The sequence below is a fragment of the Peromyscus eremicus genome, chromosome 1 (genome assembly GCF_949786415.1).
Source record: "Peromyscus eremicus chromosome 1, PerEre_H2_v1, whole genome shotgun sequence".
NCBI lineage: Eukaryota > Metazoa > Chordata > Mammalia > Rodentia > Cricetidae > Peromyscus > Peromyscus eremicus.
The window spans coordinates 180,869,151-180,885,320 of NC_081416.1; the positions used below are offsets into that span (position 1 = coordinate 180,869,151).

General features: G+C 40.0%; 1 protein-coding gene across 1 annotated transcript in view; it reads right to left on the minus strand.

Moving 5' to 3' along the window:
* Window positions 1-10,522: 10,522 nt before the first annotated feature.
* The window catches only part of LOC131902658 (killer cell immunoglobulin-like receptor 3DL1), a 47,394-nt gene continuing 41,746 nt past the window's right edge, over window positions 10,523-16,170 (minus strand). Inside the window, exons 6-10 of the mRNA XM_059253676.1 lie at window positions 15,533-15,838; window positions 13,597-13,890; window positions 12,686-12,724; window positions 11,345-11,484; window positions 10,523-10,669 (exon numbers count right to left, since the gene is read on the minus strand). Of these exons, the coding sequence (XP_059109659.1) occupies window positions 10,523-10,669; window positions 11,345-11,484; window positions 12,686-12,724; window positions 13,597-13,890; window positions 15,533-15,838 (926 nt within the window). The remainder of the gene's footprint in view (window positions 10,670-11,344; window positions 11,485-12,685; window positions 12,725-13,596; window positions 13,891-15,532; window positions 15,839-16,170) is intronic.

A 16,170-nucleotide genomic window follows, 5' to 3' on the forward strand; every position in this document is an offset into this window, starting at 1 on the left:
TGGTGTTATAGGTCTGGTGTTGTTCAGATATTCAGCAGTCTGACCACTAATAATATTTTTCTCAAGGTATTATGTTTTTAGAATAAAAAGATATTGCTACTTATTTTATGATCTGGTTAAAATAATAAATTTTTGACAGTTTTTGTTTGTGTTGTGTATTTTTTTATTAATAATTTTTTTCATTCATTTTACAATCAATCAAAGATCTACTCTTCCCTCCTCCTGCCCCCCTAACATGTCCATGCTAACCTACCCCACCATTCCCCCACAGAAGCAGGCAAGGACTCCCATGGGGAGGCACTTCCAGTAGAGGTAAGTCCAAGCCCTTCCCCTGCCTCAAGTATGCACTAGGTGTTCATCGTAGATACTGTGCACCAAAAAGCCTGCTCATGCACTAGAGATGGATTCTGATCCTACTGCCAGAAGCACCCAAGCAGATCGAGCTACACAATGTCTCACCATACAGAGGGCCTAGTCCAACCAATGCAGGCTCCACAGCCATTGATTCAACTTTCATGAGTTCTCACTAGTTTGGTTTGGTCTCTCTGCAGGTTTCTCCATCATGATCCTGATGTACTTGCTCATAGAATCCCTCTACTCTCTCCTCCACTGGACTCCTGGAGCTCCACCTGGTGTTTGGCAGTGGATCTCTGCATCTGCTTCCATCAGTCACTGGAGAAAAGCTCTGTGATGACAGTTAGGTTATTCACTGATCTGATCACTGGAGTAAGCCAGTTCAGTTCAGGCACCATCTCCACATTTCTAGTAGTCCAGGCTGGGGTCATACTTGGGGATTCCTGGGAACTACCTTAGCACTGGGGTTCTATTTCCATGATGTCTCCCTCTATAATGATATCTCTTTAATTGCTTTCCCATACCAACACTGTTCCAGCTTGACCAACCCAAACCCTTATGTTCTCACCCCCTATTCCCTAACCCCCATTGCCCAAACCTAATCCACTGTTTACTCATGGAAATCTCAACTATTTACCCTTTCCAGGGCAATCCATGCATCCCTCTTTGGGTCTTCCTTGTTAGCTAGCTTCTCTGGAGTTGTGGGTTGTCGTCTGTTTATTCTTTGCTTTCATTTAATATTCACTTGAATGAGTACATACCATGTTTGTGCTTCTGAGTCTGGGATACTTCACTTAGGATATTTTCTAGTTCGATCCATTTGCCTGCAAATTTAATGATGTCATTGTTTTTCACTGCTGAGTAGTACTCCATTGTGTATATGTAACACAGTTTTTAACCTATTCTTCAGTTTCGAGGCATCTAGGTTGTTTCCAGGTTCTGGCTATTACGAATAATGCTGATATGAACATAGTTGAGCATGTGTCCCTGTGGTATGATTGAGTATTCCTTGGGTATATGTCCAAGAGTGGTATTGCTGGGTCTTGAGGAAGATTTATTTCCAATTTTCTGAGAAACCACGACACTGATTTCCAAAGTGTCTGTACAAGTCTACATTCCCACCAACAGTGGAGGAGTGTTCCCTTTTCTCCAAATCCTCTCCATCATAAGCTTTCTTCAGTGCTTTGGATCTTAGCCATTCTGACAGGTGTAAGATGGTATCTCAGAGAGGTTTTTATTTGCATTTCCCTGATGACTAAGGATGCTGAACAGTTCATTAAATGTCTTTTGGTCATTTGAAATTCTTCCTTTGAGAATTCTCTGTTTTTCTTTATAGCTCATTTATTAATTGGTTTGTTCATTATTTTGATGTCTAATTTCTTGAGTTCTTTATATATTTTGGATATTAGCCCTTTGTCAGATATGGTGTTGGTGAAGATCTTTTCCCATTCTGTAGGCTGTCATTTTGTCTTATTTACTGTGTCCTTTGCCCTAAGAAGCTTCTCAGTTTCAGGAGTTCCCATTTACTAATTGTTTCTCTCAGTGTCTATGCTACTGTTGTTATATTTAGGAAGTAGTCTCTTATGCCAATGTGTTCAAGATTATTTCCCACTTTCTCTTTTATCAAGTTCAGTGTAACTGGTTTTATATTGAGGTCTTTGATCCAATTGGACTTGAGTTTTGGGCATGGCAGTAGATGTGGATCTATTTGCAATCTTCTACATGTTGACATCCAGTTATGACAGCACCATTTGTTGAAGATGCTTTCTTTTATCCATTGTATAGTTTTGACTTCTTTGTCAAAAATCAGGTGTTTACAGGTGTGTGGATTAATGTCAGGGTCTTCAATTCAATTCCATTGGTCCACATGTCAGTTTTTATGCCAATACTAAGCTGTTTTTTTTTTATTACTATAGCTCTATTGTAGGGCTTGATGTTAGGGATGCTGATGCCACCAGATGTGGCTTTGTTGTACAGGATTCTTTTAGTTATTCTGGGTTTTCTGTTTTTCCAAATGAAGTTGAGTACTGTTCTTTCCATGTGTGTGAAGAATTGTGTTGGAATTTTGATGGGGATTGCACTGAATCTGTAGATTGCTTTTGGCAAGATTGCCGTTTTCTATAGCCCATTTCTTAATTGGACTGTTGGGCATTTTGATGTCTAATTTCTTGAGTTCCTTATATATTCTGGATATCAGTCCTCTGTCAGATGTGGGGTTGGTGAAGATCTTTTCCCATTCTGTAGGCTGTCGCTTTGCCTTGTTGACCGTATCCTAAACAGAGAATTCTCAAAAGAGGAAACTCAAATGGCTGAAAGACATTTAAGGAATTGCTCAACATCCCTAATCATCAGGGAAATGCAAATCAAAACAATTCTGAGATACCACCTTATGCCTGTCAGAACGGCTAAGATCAAAAACACTGAAGACACCTTATGCTGGAGAGGATGTGGAGCTAGGGGAACTCTCCTCCACTGCTGGTGGGAATGCAAGCTTGTACAACCACTTTGGAAATCAATATGGTGCTTTCTTAGAAAATTGGGAATCCATCTCCCCCAAGATCCAGCTATACCACTCTTGGGCATATACCCAAGGAATGCTCAACCACACCACAAGAGCACTTGTTCAGCTATGTTCATATCAGCATTGTTTATAATAGCCAGAACATGGAAACAACCTAGATGTCCTTCAACTGAAGAATGGATAAACAAAATGTGGTACATATACACAATGGAATACTACTCAGCAGAGAAAAACAATGACATCATGAGGTTTGCAGACAAATGGATGGATCTAGAAAAAATCATCCTGAGTGAGGTAACCCAGACTCAGAAAGACAAACATGGTATGTACTCACTCATAACAGGATACTAGATGTGGAACAAGGATGACTGGACTGCTACTCACATCACCAGGGAGGCTACCTGGAAAGCAGGACCCCAAGAAAGACACGGGGATCGCCCAATGACAGAGAAATGGAATGAGATCTACATGAACAGCCTGGACATGAGTGGGGGTAGTGAAGGGCGAGGGTTGAGGGAAAGAGAGCTTGGGGGAGTGGGAGATCCCAGCTGGATCAACAACAGAGAGGGAGAACAAGGAATAGGAGACCATGGTAAATGAAGACCACATGAGAATAGGAAAAAGCAAAGTGCAAGAGAGGCCCACAGAAATCCACAAAGATACCCCCACAACAGACTGCTGGCAATGTTCAAGAGACAGTCCAAACTGACCTACTCTGGTGATGGGATGGCCAAACACCGTAATTGTCGTGCTAGAAACCTCATCCAACTACTGAGGGATCTGGATGCAGAGATCCATGACTAGGCCCCGGGTGGATCTCTGGGAGTCCAATTAGCGAGAATGAGGAGGGTTTATATGAGAGAGAATTGTTGAGACCAAGGTTGGATAAAGCACAGAGACAAATAGCCAAACGAACGGAAACACATGAAATATGAACCAATGGCTGAGGAGTCACCAACTGGATCAGGCCCTCTGAGTGGGTGAGACAGTTGATTGGCCTGATCTGTTTGGGAGGCATCCAGGCAGTGGCACCGGGTCCTGTGTTCATTGCATGAGTCGGCTGTTTGAAACCTGGGGCCTATGCAGGGTCGCTTGGCTCAGCCTGGGAGGAGGGGACTGGACCTACCTGGACTGAGTCTACCAGGTTGATCTCAGTCTGTGGGGAAGGCTTTGCCCAGGAGAAGATGGGAATGGGGGGCAGGCTGGGGGGAAGGTGAGGTGGGCGGGAGGGGGGAGAACAAGGGAATCCGTGGCTGATATGTAGAACTGAATTGTATTGCAAAATAAAAATTAAAAAAAAAAAAGACTGCTGTTTTCACTATTTTAATCCTACCTATCCAAGAGGATGGGAGATCTTTCCATTTTCTGCTGTCTTCTTTGATTTCTTTCTTCAGAGACTTAAAGTTCTTGTCATACAGATTTTTCACTTGGTTAGTTACAGTTACCCCAAGGTATTTTATATTATTTGTGGCTATTGTAAATGGTGATGTTTCTTTAATTTCTTTCTCAGCTCATTTGTCATTTGTATATAGGAGGGCTACTGATTTATTTGAGTTAATCATTTATCCTGCCAAAGTACTAAATGGTTTATCAGCTGTAGGTGTTCACTGGTAGAATTTTTGGTTTCACTTATGTATACTATCATATCACCTGCAAATTGTGAACATTTGACTTCTTCCTTTCCCATTTCTATCTCCTTGATCTCCTTTTGTTGTCTTATTACTCTAGCTAGAACTTCAAGTACTATATTGAATAAATATGGGGGGATCAGACAGCCTTGACTTGTTCCTGATTTTAGTGGAATTGCTTTGAGTTTCTTCCCATTTAATTTGATGTTGGCTGTTGGCTTGCTGTAAATTGCCTTTATTATGTTTATGTATTTTACTTGTATTCCTGATCTCTAAGACCTTCATTATGAAGGAGTGTTGGATTTTTTTCAAAGGCCTTTTCAGGCTCTATTGATATGATCATGTGGTTTTTTTCTTTGAGTTTGTTTATGTGGTGTATTACATTGACAGATTTTCTTATGTTGGATCATTCTTGCATCTCTGGAATGAAGCCTACTTGATCATGGTGGATAATTGTTTTGATGTGTTCTTGGAGTCTGTTTGCCAATATTTCCTTGAGTATTTTTGCTTCAGTGTTCATGAGGGAGTTTGGTCTGTAATTCTCTTTCTTTGTTGCATCTTTGTGTGGCTTGGGAATCAGAGCAACTGTAGCCTCACAAAAAGAGTTTGGTAATATTCCTTCTGTTTCTATTGTGTGGACCAATTTGAAGAGTATTAGAATTAAGTCTTCCTTGAAAATCTGGTAGAATTCTGCACTGAAGCCATTTGGCTTTGGACTTTTTTTGGTTGGGAGACTTTTAATGACTGTTTCTATTTCCTTAGGAGTTATTTGTCTATTAACCAGCAACTGGGTCCAAGTTTGGCGAGTGTTCCTGGGGGAACGACTGGGGCCCAGGACTGGGTCCTAGGGGCAGGGCTCACTGGGTATGACCAAAGTCATTCACCTCTAGTCCCGATCATAGCTGGCAAGGGTTTTATTGGTTTCTTCCAATTTCTTGTTTGTCTTTTTTCTCAATTTCTTTAAGGGAATTTTTCATTTCTTCTTTAAATCCTTTAGCATCTTTATGGAGTTCTTTTTAAGGTTGCTTTCATCTGCTTCTTCTACATTGTGATTTTCAGGTATTGTTGTTGTAGAAGGGCTAGGTTCTGGTGATGCCATGATGCTCTATATGTTGTTGTATGTATTTTTGCATTGGCATCTACCCATTTCTTTCTCCAATAGGTGCAAGAGGTGCCTGTGTCTAAGTGAGCTGCTATTTGTCCAATCTCTGCTTATTGTGTCTATGTCTCAGGGGGCTCCTCTGGGTCCAATCTTACCTCTTTGTCTAATTGAAGTTGGCAGATTCTGTATTTCAGGGATCTGCTCTTAGTCCAATTCAAGCTAGCTGATTCTGTGGCTCCACGAGTCACTCTTGGTCTTATCAGGGCTCTTGTTCCAGTCAAAGCTGGCAGATTCTGTGTCTCATAAGGCACTGATGTCACATGGCCATGAGTATTGGGTTAGGGTGTGGGTCTTGTAGATTGCTGGGTCCAAAGGGTGGTTTTGGTGGAGGAGCCTGCCCACAAGAGTTTTGCCTGGTGGCTGGCAACAGGGGCAGTGTTGGGTGGGGATTCCTGGAGAATGGCTGTGTCTCAGGATTTACGTTCTAGAGGCTTGTGTATGTTTTATACATATGAATTTTTCTTTTTTAAAATTAAGGTATTTTCTTAGCGTACAAAATAATGGCATCATGATATTTTCATAGTACATACTTTACCCTGTTCTTGTCTCCTCCCTCTAATATCTTTTCAGCTTTTCTTTTGCACCTCAGTTTTTTGCTGCCTATTCCCAAAACATCTCCTGAGTTCTTCTCATTTTACACCACTGACACATAAGGACAGATTGTCTTATTTCACCATGAGAAAACACATTTCATGTCACACATACATTCATATTTATATCAAGATTATGCCTTTAAAAGAAAATATCACATTTATCTTTACTGTCCTAACTTATTTCATTTAACTTGAGGACCCCCAGTACTATACATTTTTCTGCATATGGCATAGCTCTATTCTTCTTTATGGCTGCGTAAAAATCCATTCGAGATGCATGTACGGCATTTCTTAACACACTCATGTGCTGATAGGCATCTATCCTGGTTTCCTATCTTGGCTACTGTGAACACTGCAAGAATAAATACAGGTGTATTGGTGGAAGTATTAAGGCAACTCAATGTAGTTAAAAGGGAGGTTTATTTTGTGGGGTAACTGATAAGTAAACAGATAGGTTATAGGGTCCGGGAAAGGTATAGTGCAGTCCAGTGGTATTCTCCAGAGAACTCTGCTTGATCTACTTCCAGCATCTAGGATCCAGGAACCAAAAGCACTGGCACATCTGGATCTCAGGTCTTAAGGGCTCCTGTCTCAGCCCAGCCTCATAGGTGTGACAGTAACCAGAAGTCTCAATGGGGGTAGTACTTCCAGGTCAAAGCTGGAACAGCTACCCACTACATCTCCCCCTTTTGTCTAAATAAGAAAGTTCTAACCTAATACAAAATTATATACAATAGGAATGATTATCAAATATTGACCATGAGTAATAAGGAATAATGACCTAGACAAGATGGAACTACAACCAACACGAACAATATCAAACAAGAGACACATACTAAAATCCAGAGAAGTCTGGAGCATGGGTAGATGGCATGTAACAGAGATCATTCTAAAAGGTGCCCTAGCCTGCAGAACCTGAATCTAATACTTAATATGTTCTAGCTAAGATAGAAGATTGTAACTAACTGTTAAGTCTTCAATCCCAACTAAAAAAAGGCAGATCTCAGGGAATCCTGTTGCAGAAGGGGAGGAAGAATTGTGGGAAAAAGAGGGGTAAAGAACACCACAAGAAAGCCCACAATACGAACTAACCTGGACTCAGAGAGGCTTGCAGAGCCTGAACTCACAACCAGAGAGCTTGCATGGCACTGACCTAGGCCCTCTGCATATATGTTATAGTTTTGATTATTATATGGTGTGGAGACATTTTTTCTGGTCCTATCTCTTTGGTGTTCTATAAGCTTCTTGTTCCTCATAGTCATGTTGTTCTTATGTTGGGAAAATTTTCTTCTGTGATTTTGTTGAATATGTTTTCTGCCCATTTGAGCTGGGGTTCTCTCCTTCTTATATTCCTCTTATTAATAGGTTTGGCCTTTTCATAATGTCCCAGATTTCCTGGATGTTTTGTGTTCAGAATGTATTAGAATTAACATTTTCTTTGACTGCTTCATCTACTTCCCTCCAATATATCATCTATGCCTGTGATTCTCTCTACTATCTCATATATTCTGTAGGTGATGCTTGCATCTGTAGTTCCCATTCACTTACCCAGATTTTCTATTTCCAGAAATCCCTCCTTTTGTGTTTTCTTTATTGATTCTATTGCCATTTTCACGTCTTGAAGAGTTTCCTTTACCTGTCTGTTTTTCTATTAGCTTTTTTGGCATTATTTATGAGATTTATTTATTTCTCCCTATGTTTTCTTTGTCTTTTCTTTAATTTCCTTAAGGTATTTTTTAAAATTTCCTCTTTAGAGATCTCTATCATCTTCATAAAGTTCATTTTAAGATCATTTCCTTTGCTTCATGTGGGTTGGAATGTTCTGGTCTTGCTGTAGTAGCATAGCTGGGCTCTGGTGGTGCCATGCTGTCCTTTCTGTTGTTGATCATGGTCTTACACTGGTATTTAGGCATCTGGTTTTTGGATGATTATAGGTCAATGTGTTGATCCCTGTGTTTGCCAAAACTCTGGCTGTTTTTATCAGGAGCCAGGCTGTTTCTAATAATCAAAGGTAAGACATCACCCACTGCCCACTAATACACCTTAAATCCTGCCCAAACGCTTCAGAATGCGCCCTCTGCCCCAGTCTCTACTTTTTAACCTATAACTTTGACAGTAGACTTCTGCTTTACTGGAGGCCTGTATAGTTCTAGGGACCCAAAGTAAGACATTGCCTACTGACACTAACATCCCTTAAAGTCCATCTAAAAGCCCCCAAGAGCATCCCCTCTCCTGGGCTTCATATTCTATTGCACAACTTCAGAAGAAGCCTTCTGCTTACCTAAGGCAAGGCTGGATCTAGGGACCCTGGGTAAGACACTACTCACTCCCAGCTAAGATTCCCTAAAGCTGACCCAATGGCTCCCAACTGCACACTCTCCCCTGAGCTCCAAATTCCAGACCACAACTTTGTCAGATAATTTCTACTATACTGAAGGCCACACTGTACTAGGAATCCTAGAGACCAAGCTGTAGAGAGCCGTGCACGGCCGTGCCTCAAAGATGGCGCGGCGTCTGGTTTCTGCCTTCCCGATGGCAGATGCTCCTTATTTGGCTAAGGCTAGGATCTTCCTTGCTTCTGCACACCTGGACCTAATCTGGCTTGCTTGCGTATGTCTGACCCTAGCGGCATTGTCCACGTGGCACCATGGGGTTGATTGCCCAGTGGCTATAAAGGGCGTGGGCTGACTTTCCCGAGGAGTGACTGTGAGAGTGACTGGGAGGGTGACTGTGAGAGTGACTGTGAGAGAGAATGGGAGAGTGAGTATGAGTGAGAGAGAGAGAGAGAGTATGAGTGAGAGAGAAGAAGAAAATGACTTTCCCCGGGGTCAGAAGATTGTTCAAGGTTCCTGAATAAACTGCTTAGAGAAGAGCCTGGCGTCGCATCTTCCTTGCTGGTCGAAGCAGACGCGACACCAAGCAGCACCCAGACACCTCAGTCAGGTGATATTTAAAGGCCAAGTACCTAAAGTAAACATTTTGTCTATGTGCAAACAGAATGCCATCTGGTACAAAGAAAGCTTCTATTTGCAGAAACAGAAAAAGAATTGTTAAATTTATATAATACCAGGCAATGACAAAAATAATCACTAAGCAGAATAAATATAATCACTTTAACATTTGCAAATTCAATTTTGATATCTAGTTATATTAATCACAGAAATTTTAAACTTTTAAACATATAGTTAGCCATCAATGTAACATTAACCATTCCAGTGTATAAGGAGATACTTACAGGAACATGGGGACACAAAATTTGGTGCACCTCCGAAAGCCAATGTCAGCATGGGATAAGATAAAGGAAACCTGCATCCCTGCATATTGTGCAGCTTGGTTAACTGGAGGGTCTCCTCAGCTTTTGTTACTACTCATATGAAATTAGGGAGGACCCTTGTGAATTATGTATGTTTCAGCATCTTCCTGGCTCTTTTGAAATTTAGTTTAATTCTGGTGACAATTATTTCTCTTCCAAAAGGCAATGTTCCAATTCTGAGGAACTAACTTTTCAACAGGAAGGTAATTGAAAAATAAGAGAATCAGGTGCTTACTTCAACCACACCTTAAAAAATGTTTAAATAGTGGGGATGTATACATTGAAATATTAAAGAAATATGAGGATGGTTCTGGTGAGAGAAGACTTTGACATAGAGCATTTGGGGTTCACAGTACAGCAAATGATAAAACCCAATGTTAGGAGTAGGCTTTCAGAATGATATCACCATCAGAGTTAGAAAGACAAGTTTGGGTAATTGAGTGTGAATACGATATATATATATATATATATATATATATATATATATATATATATATATATATATATATATATATGAAATTGTTTTCAAACCCATTATATTGTATAACATGATTACATATTAGTAACATACACTAATAAAGAGTGAGCCTCTTGTTGATCTGCAATCATGAGATACTCAATGTGGTTACAGCTTCATGTCCATCAAGAACTTATAGCTAGTCAGGTTGTAGAGGTGTGCAAAAATGAAATGAAATAGAGACCCATTAACTAAGCAAAAGATTTTGATTTCTGTTGAGTGGGTAGTGAGGACCATAACCTTTGTAAGTAAAGGAAAGCCACGTTCAGAACCATATTAGAATAATGAAGCGTGGTCCCGAAGTTAGAGACCTCTGTCTTCACATTCCAGCTGTTATTTCACTGCATCTACTGGTCTTTACTGGAGAAAGGACTGGGTCTTCCTCAGATCTTTCTTTGAGAACTCATGGGATGAAGAAGATCTTTCATTTCAGGTTAACATTTCCTGACTTCCATGTACAAACTGGGATCTGTGGAAAATTCCTTGGGAATCCGGGAATTGGGAGTGGTTAATTTTTGTTTGAAGATCATCTGATCAAATTTTAAGTATGTCACCTCCTGCACTTCTTCTCTTTCAGGGTCCTAGAAAGAGGTAAACGTCAAGTGATGTTGTGTGCATACATTCTTGCAGAGAATGAAGAATATTAGACTGTATGGAAGAGGCAGACTCAGGACATTACCTGACTGTTCAGTATTGTTCTCATGTCAGAGTCTTGGTCCATGATGGCTGCATTTTAGGGGACAGAAGTAATCAAACACACATAATAAAGTACTTCTGCACTCTTATTTCAAATCTGAATTACTAGTGAGAGATATGGTGAAACCCAAGGTTGCTCACCCAATGCAAATTAGAACCAGATTTTCTGCTGCTTATTGTTCACAGCCCCATTCTACAATGCTGTACCCTAGAAATTCTTTCTTCAGTAATACTCTCTGCCCTCCTCCTTCCCTCCCTCCCTCATTCCATTCCTCCTTCTCTCCCTGCCTCCCAATCTCTCTCTCTCTCTCTCTCTCTCTCTCTCTCTCTCTCTCTCTCTCTCTCTCGTTAAACCTTCTCCTTGATATTAGTGTACGCTTTGGATGCAAAGATGCAGAAGATGCATTGAGGAATTTTTCAGTGGTCTGAAAACTGTGGGGAAGAGCAAGGGCTGTGGATTTTCTCTAGAAAGCTCTGCCTTAGTTTCCCTATCTTGGTCAAAGTATTTTTTATATAAATTAAGAATACACACCTCTATTTCTCTGGTCTTGTTTTCTCACACTACTCAGATGACATTCACTGGCTTGTTCCTGAGACTTATGCTTTTTGCCAGAGCAAAAAGAAAAAAGGAGGATGATGAGGAAGACAAGGATCATAGTCACTGACAGTCCAATCAGCATATGCAGGTTCCTGTGGGTATCTGGAGGAAGATGTGAACCAAATAACAGGTAAATCTTAGTATCCCCATTTTGACAGACTGCATAGAATTTATCAATTGATGGATAATTGATATAATATTGCTTTAGGACAAGAGTCTTGATGGAGAACCCACTAGTAATATCCTGCTCAATGGAAACAGTATTAAATGGACTTCTAATGAATTATCATTATACCTATATATGAATATATTTCTCAACTCTCACCAGAGGAATCTACATTTCTGATAGATGGTGATTAATACAGATATCAACAACTGGGAAAGTTGTGGAGATGAAGAGACTATAGAATTGTGACACTATATGAGATGTTTACATCTCAAATCCTTCTCCAAATGTTCAGCATCATTGTGAAAGATATGGAGGAAGAGATTGCAAAAAGAGGCTATGGATAGCTGTAAGAAAGCTGTCTTCTGTACACTGAGGGCAGGTGAAAAATGAACTTCACAGGAGGTTGAGATAGCATGCCCAAAAATGGTGCAAGTTCAAGCATGACCAAATCCCATCATGGAGAGTGGAGGTGAACATGAGGTCCCACCCATAGTCAAGGGGCTATAGGCTATTGGTGACTGTTGGGAGAATGAGTGTCAGTTTTAGGAGAGTTTCTACTAGTAAATTGACTATGCTCTAGCAGAAGTCCACACATCGAGGAATATATTGGTGTTATGCAAGTGGAAGAAAACTGCAGGACACTAGGTTCAAATCATATGTTCAGTAACTCATTCTGAGATTGATATCAGTGTTCATTAGATCTGCTTTGCTTCTGTATCACCTTGAACTGAACATTTAATTCTCTTGTAGGGAAAAAGTGAAGTCAAGTCTAATCTGACAGAAGTAGTATTTTTAAATAAAATCTTCCCTTCTGCTCACTTCTTTCCTTCTTCAGGCCCCATCCCTTCCTCTCCAGGAGGAACAGAGCTAGAATGAGCACTTCATTGATCCTGAGAATGGGGTAAAATTTACTCTCCTTTTCACTCACCAAGGTCTCAGGTACAGAAATTAGACATGAATAGTCCTTATATTCCCCATGCTGCTCTAAATAACATCTAATGTTGAAGAGATCAAGAATCAGAGAGGGGAGATGATGATGATAAGAATACAGAGTCAGGAAGGAGCTGAGACAAAATAAGCCAAAGAGCTTTGAGTCTCTAAGTTTCCACAATAGAAGAGGAATCAATTACTCACTGGTTGTGGAGTCTGGTTCTGTGCAAGAAGTGCAGTTTCTTGTTGAGTTAACTAAAGAAGGGGACAGGAGAGGGAGAACGTTCATCAGAGGCTGTCTGCCTTGCCCTTAAGGACAGATTTTTAAATTTGGACAGTGACCACCACCCACTCCACCTCTTATGCTGAGCCTGTAGAGTTATAGGATGACATTTAGTGGATTGCTTCTAGGTGTTGGCTCTGTCCATGTATTTCAAGTTGTGATGATTCAAGAGGAATGCTTGAGAAGATCTATGTGAGCAAGAGTTCAGGAGGTCTGCTCCATCTCTGCTCTGTCCAAACAGATATGAACCTCATTCTTAATGAGTCTGGCCAGACCCATTTATATATCTGCCTCTATACATAGATATCCCAGTGTGGATGCAAAGTCATATAAGATGTGTTCAGGAGGCTCTCTGTTTGTTACTTTGTAATCTGCTACCAAGTCCCAAATTCCGTGTTTTTTACAAAAGGTTTTCAGTTGAAATATAATTCTTTCCTTTTCCCCTCCCTTTCCTCTCTCCAGTCCCTCCCAGCAACCCTCCTCCAAGCTTTCTCATATCCCCAAACCACTCTTGGGTTGATAGCCTCCTTTTCATTGAAAATTATTGTTATGTGTATGTCTAAAGCTATGCATATTCACATGTATATGTACACATGTCATATATACACATACATGTATACATACATGTACATATATACACATCACATATGCATACACACATATATAAATGTAACACACACACATACACACACACATGACATTAGGACTCACAGCAGTCCTTCTCTGTAGCTCCCAATGCTACTTTCTCTCTATCATCAATTGGAGGATTCTGAGACATGGCTCCAGGATTTCATTAGTCACAAGATAGGAGATATATATGAAGTTCTCTTACCTGTGACAGGAAGGTACAAGGCATCACTTGGAGTGGACCACACATGGGAAGAGTTCCTAAAAGAGCCATAACATCTATAGTTCCCTGCCTGGACCACAGGACCAAGATGGAAGTTGGCCTGGAATGTTCCATTGTGGCTTTTCACTGAAGGCAGCCCGGGTCCCTTGGGTACCCCTTCCCTGGACAGATGGAACATGTCAAACTGAAGGTCAGAGACACAGGACAAGGTCACATTCTCTCCTGACATCACCACAAGGCCCATTATGGCTGACAGAGAAGGTTTCTTGTATAAACCTGGAAGAACAGAGGCAGAGAGAGTTAGTTAGTTACCAGTGTTCATTCACTCCTCAGCGTTCCCTCTACATGCGTCTATTTCTTTGATCTCTCTGCCTCTTACCATCTCCCTCTGTCTATTTCTCCATTTCTCCTCTCCTCTCTTTCTCTCCTTCTCTCTCTTTATTTCTATGTTACCATCTTTAGTCTATGACCTCACTCTATACTCAAATATTTTTGCTTAATGACAGTTTCTGCCACTATTTGCACTGGTTCATTCCATCTGTCTTTTAAAGTTTGTTTTCATGAGCATAATTAATTTTATCTAGCACTCAACTCCATTATGAAATATTCCTATGCAAACAAATATATTTTTATGCTTGTTTTATGTTTTGAAATTGAACTATATATCATTTAGTGTTTTAAAATTACTGTTATATATATAATTATAGATATATAATATTAACCATATTAAGGCTAGTATTCTTTATTGCCCTTCTACTTCCAATAATCACATTCATTTTACTAATTGGTCTTCTCTATATTTCAATTTTTCCAGTTGTTTTGCAAGCCAATGGGTTCAATTAGAGTTACTCATGATTTTTTTAATTAGCATACCAAGTAACAGTCTTCATTATGACATCCTCATACAGCTCCTTTTGTTCATTTCCCTCCCTCTTCCCTCCTTGTACCAGATTTGCTGGTCTCTTTACTCCCCTCATTTCCTCCTCCATGTCATATGTCTTTCATTTATTTCCCACCCCTCTCTATTAAACTTTTCTTCTCACGGTCACTTGCTAATTTCATGACCTATAACTTTGCTATCCTATATATAATAAAAATCTAGAATCTAATATCATTCTATTTTTCTTTGTAGGTCTTGTATCTGTTTACATATCTGTGTTAATTAATCTCTCTTTTCAAAGTACGGAATATTCCATATATATATTTCTCTTGAACAATGGCCATGGGGATCTTCCCTCTCTTTTTCCTCTTAGTGTGTGTACTGATCAAGTGTGATCTGTCATCTACTTCCCAAGCACTTAGTTCAGAATTTGGTTTTTGCTTCTACCTTTATAAGACTTCTACCAAGAGAACCAGGCATATCGTGTATCTGACAAGCTCTGTCTTAACATATTTAACATCTGCTATAATTTTTCCATCTCTACTTTCAAAGTTTCCATTCAGGCTTCTGTCTTTTTGTAGTTTTTCTCTTAGCACACATTCCATCTTTACTAATTCATAGTCCTTTCTGGGTTTCACCTGTGTGAAGGGATAAGGATTCATATTAACAAGCCCAATTATGTCTCAGGTCAGACACATGATCTTGACAGACTTCTTATTGAGGTAGAAGTTAAAAATTTCTGAACATTAGTAGAAAGACTTCATTCTCTCTGGTTCATATTCTGATCATCTAATTGCCATTTTCTATGTATCTCTACTTAGGACTCCTTTGCACCTTCCTGTATCTATGATTTATGTTATAATCAATGGTCTGTTCTTGTGTGTTTCTTTTCATTGTTTATGTCAGTAAAATACTGAACAAGGTTGCCTTCATGTAAATTTTCCACACTCATTTTCTTGTGGCCTCCCACAGCTTTTAGTGTATAGAATATTTTTCTGTACCACAAAGAGAATAAAAAGCGTGTATGCACCCTCTTACCTGTGATCTTTATATCAATGGGGTCACTAGAGTCTGACCACTCATATGGTGAGTGATTGTAAAAACCGTAGCATTTGTAAGTTCCAGCATGGTCAGGTGTCACAGGACCTGTTGAGAATTTGGCCTGGGAACCCCCAAGATGATGTTCTGCAGAAAATTCGAAAGAGTCCTTGATTGTTCCATTTTTATGTGATGTCAAAATGAAGGTTTCAAACATAATCTCTGAACGACACTCCATTGTCACCTTCTCTCCTAAATCCACCAGGGGAGTTTGTAAGGTGAAAAGGAAAGGCTTCTTGTAGATTCCTAAGAATAAAGAAATTGTATGAGCCTGATCAAAATCTCTGTGTCCTTGAAGACCTATGGTTCTCCCTCAATTGGTCTGTGCTCCCTGTTAGTGCTCCAGTGCACTTGTTCTTGTCTATTTCAACTCTAGACACAGACTCCTCCATCCTTCTGTGTCCATTTCCTACTTATCTGACTCTAGGATTAGCACAATATTTTCCCACTGATTTGTTGCAAGAATGTGTCTATTAAACCCTTTTTTTCATGGGCCCTATTGTCTTTTTCTAAGACAGGAAAGAGCAGGAAAAATGGCAATTTTCACACCAGGCTGCTCTATGTGTCCTTTTTATGCA